Source organism: Amphiura filiformis, chromosome 19, assembly GCF_039555335.1.
Source record: "Amphiura filiformis chromosome 19, Afil_fr2py, whole genome shotgun sequence".
Taxonomy (NCBI): domain Eukaryota; kingdom Metazoa; phylum Echinodermata; class Ophiuroidea; order Amphilepidida; family Amphiuridae; genus Amphiura; species Amphiura filiformis.
The window spans coordinates 56,533,548-56,555,283 of NC_092646.1; the positions used below are offsets into that span (position 1 = coordinate 56,533,548).

Genomic DNA, 21,736 nt, shown 5'->3' on the forward strand with positions numbered 1-21,736 from the left:
TATGTTTCCAGCTTTCAAATGAGTTTATTGTTTCGTTCTTTGTTAGAGGCCATTGCTTCGGCGCACGATGTGTTGTGGCCATTGCTGATTGTTTTTACACTCGTGTATGTGAACCAGAATAAAAGCTAATATGCAGCCTTGCAGGCTTAAGCTTACTGTTTTAAGCTTACTGGTCGCTCACAGTCTTGTGAAAGATCACACAATTAGGGTTCAAGATGACCACCAATTTCGTCAGGAAGGTCAGCTGAGAGACTTCAGAGATGACTGGTTTCGAATCCAAGCTGTCACCACGCCAATAAAAGGATTAGGGATTAATCTAATGTGATAATCACAACCAGGCACATGTAGCTTCCACGAGTGCAGAGACAGAGAGAGAGAGCCCATCCAGGCTCAGTGCACCTTAAGGGCACACAACTATGAATCAACTGGCGCTGAAACAACATCAATTCTGTAAAAACGTACATAACTCATTAATAACAATAAATTAAGCAAGTTTTCAAAGTATATGATTTGTAGAATGAAATGTTGCAAAACATCAAAGTGTTATTTTTCAATAATATATTGATTAAGATGATGACAAAAATTTTACCCCATTTTACAGAAATCATACACACTTTTTAAATCTATCAACCGTGGACTGAGTATCGATCAACAATAATTAAAAAAAATAAGCGGTCTTAGACTCTTAGGGACATTTTTCGACACCATTCGTATCAATACAATGAATCGTGATTTTAAAATGATAGATTTTGATAAAGTGTTGTATAAGAAAAAAATGTTTGAATGCAGGTTCATACAAAATGTAAGGAAAAAAATATTGGTAAGCAACTGATTATCCACAGTGCTACACTGTCACTCTTTTTAGGTCATGTACTTGTCCACGAATGGGGTCACTATTGGTGGGGACTATTTGACGAGTACCCCGAAGGCACTGGTGATGAGATTTACTACTCAGATACATCAAGGCAATGGGAACCGACAAGGTAAACGTTTAAAAGAGGGGACAATAACAGATTTGAATCCGATTTTCTTAATACTGAAACAAAATAATAGTATTGTTTGTCTTTAATGAGAAAAAGAATTTCAAAGAAAAAAGGTGTATACCAGAAATTGTTGTGCTGATTTCAACATTTTATTGATTGACTTTCAGCACGAATGTGCATAACAATAGAAGGTGGTCAGTTGCATTCTGAGTGATGTATGCTGTACAAGAAAGAAACAATTGAACACTGTTGTTTTGCAGTTGCTCTCACGGTTTTGAAGGACGACCATTAAAGATATATGACACTACTGGTGCATACAGAACCTGTGTCGGTAACAGCAGCGTTGGGTATGAGCCTGGCTGCGTGTTTGTCCCAACATCTAGCGGGGATTCGACAGGATCTATTATGTATGGAAGACAATTTTATGAACAGGTACTAATTCGACACTTTTGAAATACCGCCTTCAGCCACCGTCCAATAATATACCCAGCATGATATGCCGTATCTGAAGAATATGGTATGTACGTACAATGAAAAGGACGTTACTCTTCAAAATAAAAGTTTGGCTAATTTTTGGTCCTGATTATAATATCCTTCATTAATGTAAACAACACAACAATACAGTAAGATTACAGTAAAAGTAGAGCTACGTCTATAATCCAATACTACTACAATATAATACAACAAACTCATGGCAAGAGTGTACGAAAAGCTGTCATATGTATGGTGTGATCAAGCAAAAGCAGTCTGAAGTCGGATATATACAATTTTCAGTTTCTTATTAGGTTTGTAAACGGTATTGGCAAAGCGACTTTTTGCAGAAAACCCCACTGAATTTGGGCAACCAGTTCAAAAGATATGAGCAGTTAAAAAATTTCTAAAACAATAGGAAACAAAAGGACATACTTCCTTTGTTTGGCTATATCTCAAAATCAGTATCTCCAACTTCCGACTGATTTTGTTTGATCACATCACATATATTTTTTTGCCAAATTGAAATATCAATCCATTAGTTAGTTCTAACTGGCAAGTCAAATTTTAATATTTTAAAGCATGCAATTGTGCATGTTTTCTAACAAATGTAGTTCGCATTCCAATTATTGAGTATAGGTTAAGAGTAAGCCCATAATTTCAATGTTTTTTGTTATTTCATTTTTTAATCGGGTATGAAAAACTTAGAAAATGTGTTCGCCAAAAACCGGAACACATAACTTGAAATTAGTCTTTGTATAATATTTGAACTGGATTGTCACAGCATACGAAAAATGCCCTAAAAACGCATGTTTTTGGACCTTATTTCCAAAAATTTACCAAATATTAAAACTGCAACCGACGAATCTGGAAAATTTTTGTTTATCGACTAACAACTATATCATCAATAATATATCACCATATTCGTCGGGTACGCCTTTCTTGGGAGGACACCTTAGTATTTTTTCTGCTTTTCCGGTTTGAACAGATTGTTGATTTTTGCGACGATGACGAGTCACCGGGAGCTGCTCTTCACAATAGACGTGCTTCAAATAAACATAATCGAATATGTCAGCTAAAAAGTTGTTGGGAAGTTATGAGAGAAACGTCGGATTTTAAAGGTACTATTACCATAAATGTGACCGTACACCACGAATGAGCCGTAAATGTCCTAAATTGTATTCTGAGTTTCAGTGTAAAATGTGCATGAAGTTCGTATTCATAGGTACCTCAACTTGGTGCGACATGTATCTCATTTTGATAGTGATATTCAAACACCTTTTAAACCAATCAATAATCCTATTGTTAAATAACATATGTCTATAGAGTTCTTAAGTAGCTCTGGTCTTTGTTTTCTTTAGCTAAATCCTGTTCAAGTGGTGGTTTACAAAGCATTTTATTTTGTCTAAGTATGTACATGTAAAACAAACATTCTTGAACCTCGTTGACTTGGGGATGATTTGAAATGATCGCCAATTATGATTAATATTATTTTATTGGGGAAAAGAGACACATGTAGAACCGAAAAAGGTACCAGTATGTCGAAGGAGCAAAGTTCCCCAAACCATAACCCCGCTTCTGGATATCGTTTGAACTCCAATGATATACCATGTTAAAGCTTATGATATATATTTTATAAACACAAAATGAAACAACATTTAACGGAGCAGGTGTAGGGGTGGGATGGGTTGATGCAAAGTGAAGTGCGAGGGGGGGGGGGGGCAAAACCGACAAATTTTAAGCAAAATTGCCGCAAAAAGTGAACATTTATGTAATGGGGGTGGGGGTTAAATGCCTCCTTGCCCCTCCCCCCGTAGCGCCGCCACTATGCACGGTTAAAAATGTATAATCACATGTTTCAAAAACACAACTTATACCTTTCGTATACCCGTAATCCCGCATGCAGAGCATACAGAGTATTTGTTATCCTGCTGTTTGATCTAATAATATACTCAACACCATACGATTGACCACTTTTATATATAGTAGGGCGCCATCAATTTAAAGCTTTCGGTTATACATAAGCGTGAGCTACCACCGAGTATCGTGTGGCCCACTCTAAGGCAGCGATATATATTTAGTTTAATCATTAGGTTTCACTGCCTGAACAGAATTAATCATGTCTAAACCTTCTTTTTCAACCAAATCGACGGTAATAATTCTTATAGTGAGGGATCAACATTTAACCACAAATTGTCCCATGTAAATCTCACTTCCTGGGAACGAGATACCACACAAGGTAATTTTCATGTAACTCATTGACCAATGTTTGTCATAATACTGCCTTTAGCTATAATGACAGGCTGGTGATCTGGTCAAATAATTGACAGATATTAACCTACATAATACATAATTTGATGGTAATCGATCAAAATAAAATTACCAAGTATAAAATTACCAATTACTTCGAATAATACATTATGTAGATAGCATGGCGATGTCGAGTACATGTAAAATCAGAAAACCTTCGATGGCGCCCTAGATAAATTTGTTGGTCACGCATAGGTGTTAAACGGCCGTTTCCCAAGCTATCTGATTATTAGAGAATAAAATATAGGATTTTGTCTTTTGCCTATCCAATATCGTGTCATAATGGATGGGGTGGCCAATATTTTGAGTAGTGGATGCCGGCGCACTACGATTCAGTTTTAATGTAATTTTTGCGAGGAAAAACTGCCTTTTTTCAGAAAAAAAATAAAGTTACTTTTGTGAGGACATCCCCGTTGTTTTAAATGAACGAAACCATCACGAACATCTAAGCCGCCGAATCGCGTTCTTAGTTCTCGCATTATCGCGAGATCATTGAGGAGCAAGAAGCGTGCCGCCGTTGCGTGGCGGCGCGCGCCCTGACTAATATCACTATCAACTATTGTGAGATATTATACACCAGAAAACCAATCAAATTACGTGAATTATTTACAAGACGCATCCATTGAATAAGAACATACTGCAGTTACTGTCCGATTTCCTATACACATTACACAGTGCTCTCACCATTGACGCGTGACCTCTACAAACAGTGTATGTTATAGGTATATGGGCATTCCTAGTTAACATCACTGTGTGAAAAATAACCGGCCAATATTTTAACTATTCTCCAAACTTCTAGCAAATATATTTCTCTAACATGACCTAAAATACAGCTAGGTTAGATGTTCAGAAGGGGTCGCACTTTCGTAGAATATGAGTGAGGGCAAAGCATAGCTAGGTCATAGCTAGCCAACTCCGCGTGTTAATTGACTGGAGTTTTGACCGAAAGTATTGAGCTATATTGGTAGCGGACCGCGCCGTTCTGAAGGAGGCCACAAAAAAACGGTACAAGCTACATTTAAACTATTCTAAATAGGTTCTAGAAAATATAGTTTTGTAACATATCCTAAATTTTAGCTAATTTAGATGTTTGGAGAGGGTCGCACTTTTGTGTTTTAGGAAGGATATGTAAACGACAGATAACACAAGAAATATGAAGAAATTATTTCCAAACCGTGTTAAGTCAGCAATCATTATGTTGCTCATTTTGAAGAATGGTGGTTAACAAAAAGCAGCCATTGTCTCATTTCGTGAACAAAGGTACACATACCATTGTTTCCTTTCGTTTCCTTTATAATCGTTTACCCAACTGAAGCTATAATACCAGCTTTATTGCGATGTCGCACATGAAAACAGACACTTGTGCACAACCAGAGAAGATCTGATTTAATCAGTTGAGCTGCTTCAATGAGTGTTATCTTGGTTTAATGGGGTTTAAGCAGGGCAGCGACACTACCTAATTTGCATATCCAAATGACCCGTCTCCTCCGCAGCCAATTTGGTTCCGCTCCATCGAAATCAAGCTGGTCACGGAGGAGACTACCCTCCTTTGTGTTTGTTCATTGTGTATGGCGAGCCCTTTTGGAGTCCGGAATGACTTAGGCTACGCTCTCAGCTAGAGTCCGACGCTGCATTGCACTAGAAATACCTTTTCTGTGAAATCGCTATAGAGCCAACCGGGAGCACGTATTCGTTTTGAAAATATAGCATTAAAATTAGTATCACCCTTGTGGCCCCCGTGCAGTGGAAAACCTTAATTCTTTCATTAAAAGGAAATGAAAATTTAAAAAACACGGATCTACTTGTGCACCAATAAAATTGGCACAGCAATTTGTCTCAAATATGAATTAATTTTAAGAAACATACGGGGTATGATGAACATTGACCTGACGCCATGATAGTAGGATCTATTAGTCGTTTTATATACAATGTATATACCGTATTGTCATAATACCAATATTTGTCATTATATATAATGAGTAATATTTAGCAACGTAAATGTGCAGTTCATATGCACAAACGAATACTGATCTTTATGATATTCAGGTTTTTGTACATCACATATAACATGTCACATAGGAGGTCATACGTGTTGACCTTCATCTATTGTATTTGTTCATCTGTGTATGGAGAGGATTAGTGCCATTAAACGCCATTAAAACTCCATCAGTATTAGGGCGTAGTTCAGTGAACTCATCGGATTGCTATTCCAAGTACTTTGATAATACAGATAATATGTATTAATGGGTCGAGGCGATTGCATTGAAAAACGTAATCAATCGATAGTGCGGACACTTTTCATTTGCAAACCACCAAAATTCGTGATCTTTAAGCGTTGGAAAAGAAACCACGTGAATAGAGTGCCCTCTCAAGAATATCAACTCTCTGGTTTAAGTCCTGCAAAGGTCGAGATGAATTCTACTGTAGACATGACTGCATCATGATCATCGTTATTATGGCCTGCCTTTATTTTCAAAGGAGACAACAACCTCCCAAGAAAGATTGATCCAGATGATCTTGTACCACATTTCATCTTTGAGCAGCAAAGCGTAATCAGAGTTGTGCTGGTGTTAGATGTGTCGGGTAGTATGAAGGTAAAAATAATAAAGTATTATATATTGATCAGACATTTATGCAAGATCGAAGTGAATTTTGGTAGAAAACTGGCTCCTGGCCCTTTTTCTTTTCCATTGCCTCCCTAATCCCAAAAGAAAGCAGTTAAAAAAAGCCCTCACCTCTGCTCACTTTTTGAAACTTGGTCCCATTCATTTGTAAAAGGTAATGATTTAAATTCAGGGGCCCGGGCCTAACATAATCAACTTAAAACAAGTGTTATGTATCTTCATGTACAATTGTACAGGTGCGATATTAATTTGCATGCTTCATAGAACCACCAGTAAGGGTATTTGCTCAAGTTGTTCTTTTTTCTCAAAATTTGTTTTTTTTGTGTGTTTGGAGGGGGGGGTCCATATCTTCAATACAAAAGGTCAATATTTTAATTGATTGTCGGCTTTTCATCCAAAAAGTTTATTTCGAGGACTGTTAAATATCAAAAATATCAAAAAAATACTGTCCAAACGTTGCTATGTTATCCTTGATTTATATTAACAATACATTTTTTGATAAAACATCACGGATAAGCGGGCTCACTATAAACACGCTCATCGTGACATTTTTATAATCTCTATTTTGTATTAAGATATTCCTATATTATATATTATAAGCATGTTATTTTAATACTTTGTCTATACAATGTCTCAATTTGAATTAGCTTCTGTCGCTTGAATATTTCAGGGTGCCAGATTCACTAAGATGCTGGGCGCATGCGTCCATTATATCTCTTCTGTTGCATTAGTTGAATCATACGTCAGTATTGTTCAATTTAACGGCTCCGCTACAGTTTTGAGCAATTTAGTATTACTGGTTAATGTTGATGATCGAACCGCCCTCTTGAATTACCTTCCTTCTGTGGCCGATGGAAATACATGTATCGGATGTGGACTATATAAAGGATTAGAAGTAAGTACTAAGGTGTATTCGAATTATATATTTCATATTGGAACTCACTCGGAGTGCCTTTTCTAGCCTTTTCAAATGGGAGTCTTCGGCCTCGAGCCTGCAGGCCTTGCGGTCTTGATGTTTTTTGTTGAAAGAAATACTAACCGCTAAATATGGATATGCAGCTAGATTGCCCCGCAGAGCTACAAAGAACCATTAGCCGCGAGATATGGATACATCCAAGAAGCTATAAATTAGCCCCCGATAGAAGGCAGGGCTTGAAGAATGAGGGAAATTGTGGGGAAGAAGTTTTAAGAAAGTAGAATATATATTCTATGGTGTCAAGGTCACTGTGCTTTCTTGCCTGCGGGCCCTTCTATATATTGGAACTCACTTAGTTTAGTCGTCGTATGGGAGTCTCCGGCCTCGTGCCTGCCGGCCCTGCGGCCCTTGCCCCGCAGCTTGAGAGACCTTTTGGCCAACACTGCTCTACCTCGTGAGGAGGTATGGAGATTAATATTGCGGATGTTCCAAATGTTTTTCAAAAATACGTTGTGTGCAAATTCACTGTTAAGGGTAAGAAATTCACCAGCACCAGCACTCACGAATCACATCTTTGCACTATGTCATGGCTGATTATCTAATCACTTGTAACTATATAATGCAATGAACAATACGTTGGTAAGACCACCGCATCCCTTTACACACGTTATAATACCACGCGCTCTGATGTTAAAATTTACAATACTAACGGGGACAGATCATTGCCATAGTCCAACATTTCATTTATAATAGATTATGAATATTTATTAATATTTATTAATACTTCTTTGTAGGTCCTGACAAGGAATGGGGATCCTTCTGGTGGTATAATTCTTCTCCTGAGTGATGGGATAGATAACAACTTTCCTGATGTTAACATAATTGATGATCTAGTAAATGCAGGGGTTATAGTTCACAGTATTGCATTAGGACAATCCGGAGAGACGGGAATGCCAATTGTAGCGGTTAACACAGGTATACTGTTTCACAAGGAATAGTTCATCTGTGTGTCACACACCGACATCGCCTGGCTAATAATTACTTTCTCTGCAGAGATACTAAAATCAATACCCGGGATCGATACACGTTAATGTCCTATGCACGAGTTTGATATGAGACGAAAATCTTTGGATACCGGGGCAGAAAATGATGAATATCTCCCGTAAATGATTTCGTATAAAGAAACCAGATATGGTTCCTTGCACTTGAATATATATTTTGAACAGATATGATAGTCGTTAGCTTGCGTCTTGAGAAAGAAGCTTGCGTCTTGAGTCAAAAACTGACAAGAATTCTGATTTATATGTGCCGAATTATATATATAGCGCAGTGTATAGGCCTTTCGTGGAAGTAGTCTAAAAGCATATGACCTATGGCGCGCCATGGTCACTCACACACTAGCGAGGTCAGTCACCGGCCTAATCGGAGCTATTGTCAGTAGCCTTAGTCAGATGTCCTTCGGCCCATTATTCGACTCAAAACTATTAAACAGGTCGATACACAATGGCCATGCGTGGCGGTGGATTCAACCTACCATGGCGATTTCTGCCATGAAGATATCGGGGCGATGACACTGTGTGTCATGTACGGTTCTGAGCATAGAGATCAAAGGGCGATTTTAAGACCAATGTTACAAAGCATCAAATAAGCATATAACAATTACATAATCCATAACATTTTATAAGCTAGAACTGAACTAGAACGTAAATTAAAAATGACTTTAAAGAGAACACTTTGAACGGTAAAGAAATAAACGAGTATTTTATGTTTACGAAGTTATTTATGTATTAGTTTATTAATTCAGTGAACGATGTATTATATATTTATTTATTTATTTATTTATTTATTTATTTATTTATTTATTTATTTATTTATTTATTTATTTATTTATTTATTTATTTATTTATTTATTTATTTATTTAAAGTTTAGACCTTCCAGAATAGAAGTCGTTACTCTGAGTTTCAGGCCTAAATGCGATCGTCAGACGACACGGTGGAGACCTTGGAATAGACGAAATTACATTCCATGGTGTCAACAGCCAATTTATTCCAAATTCGGCCTATAGACGAATCCAAATACACGCATTCCTACACCTGACTAGCAGCCTTTAGTTGGGTAGCCGTCGGCTACAATGCACTCAAAATGTGAAATGATTCGGCCTTGGCGGAAATTTTAAACTGCATTCCATCACCCGTTTTACACCTTCCGCGAAAACACAGGTAGACAAAAGAATAACACAATACAGTTCCCTTCGACAAAACACACAGCATGGTCTATTCGTTGTTGAAGTGACATAATAATCTGATTAAATATACGCGGTATCTATGCATTGATGTACTTGCGAACAAAAGGACTATGTATATGAATAGATGCGACGGGATTACCTGCGGAATTATCTCCATTATATATATTATTAGCTATTATTATATTAACCCTCCTCGTCCTTGCATCTTCTCTAGGTGTTAGGCGGCTTTTATTTGCACAATCGGACGCTCAAAACACCAGGTTGGTGCTAGCGGCTACCCAAAGATGTCCGACCAAATCCTGACCATGACTTGGCTACTTGGCTACTTGGATTCGTCTATACTTTTATAGATAGACAGAGAGTGCTCAACTGCATAACAGGGGTAAAATAACAACATATATTTCATAGTTAGACTACCTTTTGAATAGAGTGCTCAATAACAAGAAGGGAGAGCGTATAAAAATTAAAAGTTTAAACATTCCATTGCAAGAAGATGGTTGTCCAGCCAAATTTTCTCCATCGCGTCGTCTGACGATCACCTTTAGGCGTGAAACTCAGAGTAACGACTTCTATTCTGGAAGGTCTAAAATTTGTTTTAAAATGTATTTATTTATTTTTTATTTATTTTATTATTTGCCTACTTCCGTTACTTGTTGAATTACAATTTCTTTAGGAGGAAAGTTTTTCCATTACTCGGAGACCATAGGTGATACAAGCCTTCACGACGCATTGGCAGCCACTGTGAGTCTTGCTGATATACCAAGCGCTGACAAACGTATACAGGTATAGACATTTTTGCCATTTCTAATATAGGCCCAGATTTTGGCAATACAATGTAATTCGATGATTTGCAGTTTTCAGAAAAACGCACTTGCAGTTTGACTTTTTGACGTTTTATTGTTTCTAACAGTTGTTAAGTGATTCTTACATATTACAACTCAATGACGTTTTAACCGAATGGGTCGTTATGGACCCGACTGTGGGCAACAGAACAGAGTTCACCTTCCAGTGGACAAATGCACCTGCAGGCGAACAAGGTTTGTACGATAAGAAAATATTTATAAGAAATGCTCCAAGCAATTTGTCAATAACGAATAGTAGAAGGGATAGGAAGTGAATCTTACTTGTTTCTGGATAAACGGTGGTAAATTGTCTTCCTCGTTCCGGTAAATGTTAGAAGCAAGAAGTATTACGTCCTTTTCAAGTTGAGCTTTTAGTGCCTAAATAAGCTTACCCTTTGAGACAAAGATCAGCACATACTGCAGTTACTGTCCGTTTTCCTATACACAATACACAGTGCTCTTTCCCATTGACGCGTGACCTCTACAAATAGCCCTACGTTAAAAGTATGGGGATATGACTAGTTAACGTCGCTGTGTGAAAAATAACCGGCCAATATTAAAAGTACTCTTCTAAAGTTCTAGAAAATATAGTTTTTAACATGTCCTAAATTTTTAGCTAATTTAGATGTTTGGAAATATTCGTACTTTGGTGTTTTAGTTAATGTTATAGGTAATAGTACATTGCCTAGTTAACGTCGCTGTGTGAAAAATAACCGGCCAATATTAAAAGTACTCTTCTAAAATTCTAGACAATAAAGTTTTGTAACATGTCCTAAATTTTTAGCTAATTTAGGTGTTTGGAGAGGGTCGTACTTTTGTGTTTTAGGAAGGATATGTAAACGACAGATAACACCAAAAATATGAAGAAATTATTTCCAAACCGTGTTAAGTCAACAATCATTATGTTGCTCATTTTCAAGAATGCTGGTTAACAAAAAGCACGCCATTGTCTCATTTCGTGAACAAAAGTACACATACCATTGTTTCCTTTCGTTTCCTTTATAATCGGTTACCCAACTGAAGCTATAATACAAACTTTATTGCGATATCGCACATGAAAACAGTCACATGTGCACACCCAGAGAAGATCCGATTTAATCAGTTGAGCTGTTTCAATGAGTGTTATCTTGGTTTAATAGCTTTTAATGGGGTTAAGTCCTGCAAAGGTCGAGATGAATTCTACTGTAGACATGACTGCATCATGAATCGATAGACTGCGTTGTATAATGATTACTTATATTGTATTTGCATGTAGGAATTGAAGTGAATGTGATCAGTCCAGATGGAGTGGTAATAGATTTTTCTTATGAAGGTTACAATCGTGATGTCAGTAACAGAATGATATCCATAAAGATACTAGGAACCGCACAAGTAAGTTCAAGATAAATTTAAATTTTTGTAACGGTTTTTTTCTCAAATATGGGGTCGAAAATTTTCAATTTACTAATCCTGCCAAACTATAATTATGCCATGTATATATAATTGTAAATGTAAAGTTACCTTCATCCGCTGTTATTACACTCTTAGATTGTGAGACCAATCAGAGCAAATGTTAGAAAATGGCAGGAATGTATTGATTCTGTATAATTGCACTGGCTCGCACACCGCGTACTCCCCGCATTGCTTTCGGACGCGTTCACGTCGCATACGATTGATTAATTTCCCTTGCGGTTTAATGCATTAATTTGCGCAAATTTTATAACATTGATAGTGATAATTTTGATCTTTTTCGCGTGTTTGAAATATGTTAAAACGCGTGTTATTTGTTGCTCGAGAAGTTGTACAAAACAATACACTTTTACTTAGATGCACCGGACCGGGAGTGGATAAGACGCATCAACATCTTAGTACGCGTGCATTATTTTGTACAATTTCCCTCTCAACAAGTAATACGCAGATAGTTGCCTATGAGATTATGAAACGGATATTAGCATCATCAATCGTAATCAAATTTTCAGCCTGGTTCGTGGGAATTGAGAGTGCACAATTTAGTAGCAATCCTCGAGGAGGTATTCTGCACAATATCCTCGTATGCATCAAAAGCTGGAGTCGAACCCATCGTTGTCAAATCTGAATTAAGTGGAACTTTCGTAGATTATCACAAAGGGGAGTTAGTTACAATTTACTCTGAGGTGAGACAGGGAGTCCATCCAATTATAGGAGCAGACATTTGGGCAGTGGTATACCGACCAGGCGATTACAATTCTACTGATCCATTTCAACTACATGACAAAGGAACAGGTAAAGTTGAAAAAAACAAAAAGTAATATTTTAACTATTCTTAACCGTTGCGATTTGGTCGTTCATAGCATCCTGCGAATGGTAGTGAGCTTTAGCAAGAATTGCATTGATCATGTCATATATAGAAGGATTCAAATATCACAGATATACATTTGTAGGTCTATGGTTCTTGACTTATGTTTATGTTGTAAAGTAGGCTTAAACCACATCACCTTTGTAAAATGCGCGTAACAAAGTACCGTAAAACCTCGTCTACAAGCATAGTGCTTCTGATGAAAGCTAAATTAATCCAGGCACCATTATGGAGTTTTAGCAAATAAATTACAGATCCAAGCATATACAAACAAGTATTAGTGTAAGACCAATCTATTGTGTTGGCATATTAACGCATGTATTGTATTAATTTAGCTTTCATAAAAAACACTATGCTTGTAGTCGAGGTTTTGCGGTATATGATTTGTAGGTGTAATTTTTCAATAATATACTGATTTAGACAATGAAAATCAATCTTTTTGGATGCCTCCAACAATACTTAGTCAACCCTTAATGCGATTGTATAAAACTGGTGGGTGGCCACCCCCCCCCCCCTTCATTTGCAGTTCAATACCAGGATCGCAATTTGCAGTGGAAAGATTTTTGAGCTTCACCGAATAAGTGGGAGCAATTTAAAAGCGTAATCATTTGACTTATTAACTTAGTCATTCAGTGTACAAAGTGCAACATCTTGTACATAGGCGAGACCAAACGTCGTATGGCGGATCGATTTACCGAACACCTTAGATCAATCCGCCTCAGGATGCCAGGTTTGCCAGTAGCTCAACATTTCTCCGGCAGTGGACACAACACCACACACATCAAAGTTTCCGGAGTCTACAAATGCCACGGTGACGACCAAGCCAGAAGAGACATGGAACAGAAATTAATCTTCAGACTCGGCACCCTTCAACCCAATGGACTCAATGCTAGTTTCAACAGTTTTAAATTTTAATCATAATTTTCTTCATCGCTCCCTCTTTCTTATACTTTTTCGCGCGGTTTCCCCTTTTCACTCCACGCGTTTCTACCTTTAGGTATTTTTTTAATTAAACATGTTTAACGCTCTTTATTTGTATACGCTCTACGCGTTTTTACCCCTAGGCCTGCGCTTGTGCTTGCGAGACGCCTATTATATTTTTGTACTCGCACACGCGTTTGCGCATTTTATTATTATATTTTATTTTCCGTCTTGCGCGTTATGTTTTCCAACTTAAACATGTTTAACGCGCTGGATTTGTATACGCTCTGCCCGCTTGCTCGCTTGTCGCTCATGTGTCGCTTGCGTGTCGCTCCAACCATTCACCTGCGCTCGCGTTTTAATCATGTTTTAAATGTTTCTCTTGTGTAGGCCTCACCACTCTATTATTGTCACGTGACGAAGGGCGAGGCCCGAAAATTCGTGTAATAAATATTCTTTTACGACATTATAATTACTCTTCTACGTGTTTGCTTTCTTCTAACTTAGTCATTAGATATTCATTTGAATCTTATTTCCGCCATTATAATAGGCCTACATGACGTGCATTCAATCCCATTGACCTTTTCACTTACTTTTTACCACGATTACATAGGGGCAGATGTCACCAAAAATGACGGCATTTATTCACAATACTTTACCCAATTTACAATAGAAGGTTTCTATGGCATCAAAATATCGGTACGAAACAATGGCACAGCTATCGTTATTGGACCAGAACCGTATTCTAGAGCTATACCAAATTTAGAGCCAGACAAAGATCCACAATATATAGGTAGGCAGCAATGCTTAAATTACATGCAGTCTCCATGCTTACCAGAGCGCTTTAAATTAGAAAACAGAACGTTTACGTATTTTTAATACTAATGTTGTTGTACATAAACTGAATTTTTGCTCATTTCACTAGGAACACCACAATGTCCAGAAGTACAGAGTTTTTGTCCTTGTCTGCCCAAGCTTGGCCCAGATATTGGATTATATCGCATATTTTTGTGCCGAGGAGTACAGGTATCCCAAATTACAGTTGCTCTGGTCTTGCCAGACTTATCCGGACCGTATCTAGAACATGGATTAGCCTCCTGGCTATGTCAAACTACAACCTTGGCGAAAAATGTTGCCACACCTGAGCGTTAATTGGCCAACATCCTGCCCCGCTCCCCTATTGCAATGTTGATTTGGACAAAATCGTCATCATTTCTATATTACAGTCTCCCAACATTGAAAAATGGGGGGTTGGGAAGGGCGAGTGTAAGCTGAATGTACATTTGCAACTATTATACAAAATAATACGGAACTATCACATATTTGGCTCCGATTGCGTGCTTTTAACACCAGAACGTGCAGGTGTGGCAACGAATTTCCGCCAAGGTTGTAGTTGTTTACCGAGAAATCCAATCAATGTATTATATGTGTAAGCAAAACAAGGAAATGGCTTATAATATATTAATTGTAATGACCTCAAGGACACTGATTCAAGACCTATTTTGACGGGACAATATAGCAGTCCATCCATACCTGTTAATGATTCCAATTACCTGCATATCTACGGGACATTCATTCGTGTATTCCTTATTACAATGCTTTTAATGATTGTTTGCCATAGCATTTTAAGATAACATTCCCTAATCCTTGTTCAGGACATTTCTGGGCATCCCTGAGTCAGAACCGGGCAGTTCTGTTTTAATGTTGGATGTCTGAATATTCCTGAACACAAAACCTCAGAGAAAATCTTTGGGCAGACTTCGAAGAAAACTCCGTATCTTTGGATATTGGTTGTTTCTAGTGATTAGTACATATATTTCTGAATCAGTATCTTATGATGGGCATTTTAGAGCTGGCTAAGCTAAAAACATTTTTCTTGTTGACGTATATATATATATAACAAAATATTCAGTTGTTTTAGAAGTTTATTATAGTTATTTCAATTTACAGGAGGCTACCCGGTTCCGCCACCCTGGACACCACAAAGCGAGCCAATGGGCGAACCAGCTCCTCTTTTCACACGTAGCAGTTCTGGCGGGTCCACCAATATCCTAAATACACCACCAGGTTATATCCCCGGAGATGAAAACATTCCACCATGTAGAATAATTGACCTAAGAGTTGTTAGTACATCTTATGAGGAAGAAACAATAACTTTGACGTGGACTGCACCTGGGGATGCCGCCGACTTTGGAACAGGTAATTATAAAGTTTTTCAGGCATGTGTTTATGATTGAGGTATCCAACATGATAAACATTTAACAAAGATTCAGAGCTTTATCTTTTACACTGTGTTTTTGATATTTTGTGATAATTATGTGTTTTGTATGTATATTCTCTTTCTGTATGAGCACTCATGAGTGTAATTTCCTTTGTTGATCTAATAAAGTTTGACTTGACTTGACTTGACGTGACTTGAATTGAGGGAACCTGATTTAGCCTAGGAAAAAACACACGCACTTTAAATTTTTATAATTTGCACCGTAACCTATGTTTTCAAATCTTAGTAATTTACAACTACTTTGACCATAATAATTTGGTATTTGAAGCTCATTTTACAATAAATCCTGATAGAAATGCTCAGTTCAAAATACAAATCAACTCCTTTGATTTTTTGTCTATCCTATATATATATATACATATATTATGTTGCCTTAATATTCTCTATCCTCTTTTATTATTATTATTTTAGTTTTAGTCGCCACGCATATCAACTTAGGGAGATGTTATAAATATATACCATCTTTGGGTACTCTCTCGAAACCTGCAGGCAAAATGAATGTTAATCGTAGAAAAATTATACGCCGTCTTTTTTTTTCAATATATGTTTCAGCTCACTTTTATGACATTCGACGAGCTAATGCAACGGACACTTTTCTCAACGACTTTTTGGATTCCACTCCAATTGACCAATCTAGTATCATATTTGGCAACCTGACTGCCCCTCAACAATTTGGCAAATCTGAGACCTTCATCATTAAAGTTCCTAGCCTGTCGAAAGCCCGGGTCGAAAGCTCCACGGTTACTTATGCGTTCGCCCTTAAAGCTATCGACAACGTTGGACTTTCATCAGATGTCTCAAACATTGTTTTCGCAACACTTAGTAAGTATGCTCCTCCAACTGGTCCGCCACCGACATTGCCGTGGACGCCAACAAAACACCGACCACACCGACACAAAAATTGCTGACAACTCAACCCCGACGACGTCTGCAGAACCAAAACCACCGTTGTCAGTCTCACAAATCACTGGCATCGCAATAAGCTGTTTTGTAATCGTGCTTACCGTAATCCGGGACCGTAATAGTATTAACTGTATTGGTATGCAAGAATCAAGGGATTAAATACTGGCGTAGTAACACAAACGAAGCCAACTGTACTAAGGAAGGTCAGACCAAGAGTTACTGGCATCGCAATAAGCTGTTTTGTAATCGTGCTTACCGTAATCCGGGACCGTAATAGTATTAACTGTATTGGTATGCAAGAATCAAGAGATTAAATACTGGCGTAGTAACACAAACGAAGCCAACTGTACAAATGAAGGTCAGACCTACGTTGCAATGATGGCCAGAGTCTATGAAAGCACCATCGTAACTCAGGCGAATATGGAACCCAATTACGTCTATGTACCAATATAAAACTACTATCACACCCCCTTCAGAACGATTTACCCGCTATATTGGCCCCACGTGATATTACAAATTACGTAAAGCAAAACTTAAACTCTTAAGCTAAATAAGCATTTTCCTCAAAGTATTGCATCAAGATATTAAGTTCCATTTTTGTTAACGAATATTGAATATACATGTAACATATATTCATGTTTTCATGTAACATGTATTCTTCACAGCATATATGAAGTTCATACTTTATTTCACTTTAAAAGTTATAGCTGTTTTACTAATTGACATTTTGAAAAAAGGAACAAAAAATCACAAAAAACTGCATTAATATTTCAACCAAAATATCTCAGCTCATGTCACTTTACAAAAAATGACAGGTGGGTAAAATGAAATGTCAAAAGACAAAAATGGATACATTTTGTGCTGCTTGGAACCTTGTTTAATTAATTTGCTTTGCGTGAGCTCTAAGTTGGAATAAGCAATGCGATTTTTTATTTTAAAATACAAAAAAAAAACTGCAATGCGGATTTCGTATTTTTATATGAATAATGCAAGAAGACAAAAACACGCAAACAACACAATTGGTATCAATTTTAACATTTGTGACCGTCCACCACAAACCGCTCGTAAAGTCGGCAAATTGTATTTCTGAGTTACAATGCAAAATGTGCATTCATGTGTACCTCAAGTTGGTGCTACATGTGTCTCATTTTGCTAGTGCCAGTCAAACACCTTTTAAACCAATCATTAATCCTATTGTTGATAAGCTTTTGCCGATCTGACAACGACTTTGCTTCACTGCGCAGTCGCACCAAAAACGCTAGCGGTGACCAGCGGCAAGCCGATATATCGATCAATCCACCGCTTTGCCCAATTGGCAGCATCGCTAAGAGTTCAATTCAAGTCAACTCGGGAGCGGTCCCCTCTAACGTGTGAGAACACGATACGATTGTTGGCGATGTGGAGCGAGCGGCAACATTGACTTTCATAGTCATGCCGCGACCGCTGAGCGGTGTGCCGCTCCACTTTTAGAAAAGTGCAAGCGGCAAGATGAACCGTCACGCCGCTGAGTGGCAAGCAGCAGAAAGTATGAAACTAGCATTACTGCTAACTAGCTTTTTTTTTTACTTTAATTTTCCAAAAATACATTTGCACCAGTTAAAAACAATAGAAGCAAACTTTCTATAATTTTTGTTTTCTTTTCTGGAAGTGGATAAATATTTTAACATTGTCTACTTATATTAAAACAGATCAACCAAAATTAATGTTAGAATTATTAACGCATACATCATACATTATTCAGTAATTTATAAAAACAAGTTAAGCAATAAACATACACGTAACAATTTTAGCAGCGTATCACCTTAAGCGAAATGTCATGATATCATAATGTCACGTGACATGAATAGTATTATAAACCAGTAATCAATAATTACAAAATAATATAAGTCAATTGATGTTTCTAGACGGGCAATTCCAAGCGTTGCGGAATGATGCAAACTGCCTTTGTACGAATTTCTTTTTGATGCAGCAGCCAAATATGTATTAACAGCACAAGGTGAATAGCATAATGTTAAAGTATTTTTGGTTAGTGAATGATTAAGGTAGGAGAAAGTTTTCCAAACCACCCTAATTTCCTAATTTGCATATGCAAAGTTCGCGTTGCGGAATGATGCGCACGGGACCAGTATTTTTTGCACTAAAACATTTTTGACAAACTCTATGAGTTTAGTAATCTGAGTTTTTAAATTTGCCACTTAATCTAAAGCTTAGGATGTAAACTGACAATTGTTAGTATCGATTTAAAAAAAAATTTGGGCATCGTCTCTTTATGCCAAATTTTCCGACACTAGGTCACGTTGCGGAATGATGCAAGGAGCGTTGCGGAATGATGCTGTGTGTAAAATCCCATAGAAAATGAAAAGCAGTCCATGTTTGAAAATAAAAATAAATAGATCAATAAATTTGAGTAAATTGTGTTTTATATACTTGGCTACTTATGTTAGCTGACAAATATCAATATTTATCCAAAAATATTTATCACCGATTTTTTAAATCAGATAACTTGTGTTGCATGGTCACATTTTGAAACTAAAATTATGTCAACATTTTGCTAGTCTAAAATTCTTGGAAGTGAAATTTAGCACTGGGGGTTAGCCATAGGATGTAACATAACAACTATCACCATCTATCAAGAAATAGGGCCTAATCATCACTGCTTTTATTTTATCGTATCCTTATGGCATTGCGGAATGATGCAGGGGGTTTTGTGGAGTTATGTCACTTACAATGGTTCAGGCAATGCTGAAACATCAATTACTGTAAAGATAATTCTGTGCAATGCATTTCAGAAAGTTCTAACCCAAAATTGTGAATATTTTTTTCAAACGGGCACATTATGAATTATGCATCATTCCGCAACGTTGCGGAATGATGTAACTTTAATTGGTCGTTACCGCCGCAAATTAGACTTTTTGAAAATTATTTTTGGGTCATTGGATAGGGATGAATAAATTTGCTTTGCATTCTAGTTTCAATGAAAATCAACCTTATTTTAAAATTGCAGTGGTAATAAATGATACTTTTGCGTTGCGGAATGATGCTTTTAATCGTAAAATTGGTACTCAAACAATGCTGACGAAGCTACACGTTATAAAATTTGAAAATTTCTGGTGTTTATATTTTGAGCTACTTATAAACTTTATATTCACATGCATAATTTGTTTCCAAAATTTTACAGTACAGAGCAGTTGCTGTGTTTTTAGTTTTGCTGCTTTTACCAGTCAAGAATATGCAAATTTATGCAAATTAGGATGTTTTTCTAACAATGGACACCATTTCCTCCTAAAAAAGTATGTTTTCAGAAAATATAGCTTTTTAGCTACAATATGAGACCAAAATCACATACTTGACTTGATTTTTAAATTTTGACAATTTGGGCAAGGTTGCTTGGAATTGACCATAATTTTTATTTTGGTTCTTCTACTTACTTCTACAAGTCGGTTTGACTAATTTCAAACATGATTTAACGTATATTGATGTTGACTAGTTGCCATAGCATAATATATATATAGTTCGAAGCAAACCATTGATCCAACATACCACCTGAAGTGATGTTTTACAATAAGTAGATCACTCTAATTGGTTTATGAAGTGAATTAAGCAACCCAGAAAGTATCGAAACGATTATAGATGGTCAGATATATCGGGAACTGAAATATATAGCAAAAACATATTTAATGTATATAAGCGCAGAATTCTCCTGCGCGTTTTGGAACCTCTTTTGTGGGTCTACGATATGATTTGGTCGAGTTATGGGTGCTTGAATGGCTTCAAGTCGGATTTTGAAAATTGCACTTAGCTTCTATTTAAGCCAAATGCGTTCGTGGTGTCCCCCCCCCCCCCCGCCCACACACACACCATCAAGACAAAGGACACCAATGTGCTCTGTTTACTTAACCATGAACTTTACTTTATTTTACTCATTCGACTTCCAACTTCAATACTTGCTACCCTTTACTTATCTCTGACTTATCTCATGAACTATTTCTGTTGACATCTTAATACTTGGTGTGTCCACCATCACTGTCTATCACTCCCTGGATTCGTCGTTGCATGCTCTGAACAAGATGTCTTATCTTTTCTTGGTCAATGTCTCGCCATTTCCTGAGCAGGATGCGCCGAAGGCCTTCTAAGGTGGTGTCAGGCTTGATTGCCTTGTTAGCTTTTTGTTGACCATTGAGTACAATATTATTGATGGTCATCGCAATAAATTTATCCAACACGCGCGACACACATACTCATTTGAATTTGGCGGACAAAAACAATGGTCATTTATTGGTCACAGTACAACGCATTTGGCTTGAATAGGAGCTAAGTGCAACTTTCAAAATCCGACTTGAAGCCTCTCAAACGCACATAACTCGACCAAATGATATCGTAAAGAGGTATCAAAATGCGCAGGAGAAAGCTGCGCTTTATATACATTAAATATGTTACCAATATATCTGACCATCTATAATCGTTTCGATATTTTCTGGGTTGCGTTTAAATTGTCATTATTACATGGGTGCTTATATGTCGGGTGTTACAGAATAAATTAGGTCAAATGTCTAATATCTCATGCACAGAAGCCATATTTTCAAAAAGCCTCGATCCAATCGTAACTTGGCTTAAATTACTCCTTTTGGCAAACAAAATAGGAACATTATTTGTTTGAGATATGTATGACCTCAGAATCGGATGAAATCATGGGTCAAACGTACATATTAATTTTCTGAAGAGGTACATGGCAATTCAAGCTCCCTCCAATCGACCCATATCTACAGTTTAGCTGCATATTCTTTGATTGGTTGATTGATTTATAATTCTAAATTTATAAACTTGTATTCAACTCTGATTGATAACACTTCGATTTAAGGGGGTACTACACCCCTGCCCAATTTTCTCAAAAATTGTAGCGCATTGGTGACAAGTAAGATATGTAT

The 21,736-nt window shown here is 37.1% G+C and overlaps 1 protein-coding gene across 1 annotated transcript; it reads left to right on the forward strand.

Moving 5' to 3' along the window:
• Positions 1–1,281: 1,281 nt before the first annotated feature.
• On the forward strand, positions 1,282–16,816 carry LOC140140674 (calcium-activated chloride channel regulator 1-like). The gene is made up of 10 exons (XM_072162432.1): positions 1,282–1,330; positions 6,243–6,358; positions 8,099–8,279; positions 10,224–10,333; positions 10,461–10,587; positions 11,648–11,763; positions 12,351–12,633; positions 14,304–14,420; positions 15,578–15,826; positions 16,461–16,816. The coding sequence occupies exons 1-10, from the start codon at positions 1,282–1,284 to the stop codon at positions 16,814–16,816; spliced, it is 1,704 nt and encodes a 567-aa protein (XP_072018533.1).
• The last annotated feature ends 4,920 nt before the right edge of the window (positions 16,817–21,736 follow it).

Excerpts from the sequence above, each read along its gene's own strand:
- LOC140140674 (XM_072162432.1), top strand. The coding sequence starts at position 1,282 with ATGACACTACTGGTGCATACAGAACCTGTGTCGGTAACAGCAGCGTTG. Across the intron at positions 10,588-11,647 it reads TGCACCTGCAGGCGAACAAG|GAATTGAAGTGAATGTGATC; the intron begins GTTTGTACGATA and ends ATTTGCATGTAG. Across the intron at positions 11,764-12,350 it reads AGATACTAGGAACCGCACAA|CCTGGTTCGTGGGAATTGAG; the intron begins GTAAGTTCAAGA and ends TCAAATTTTCAG.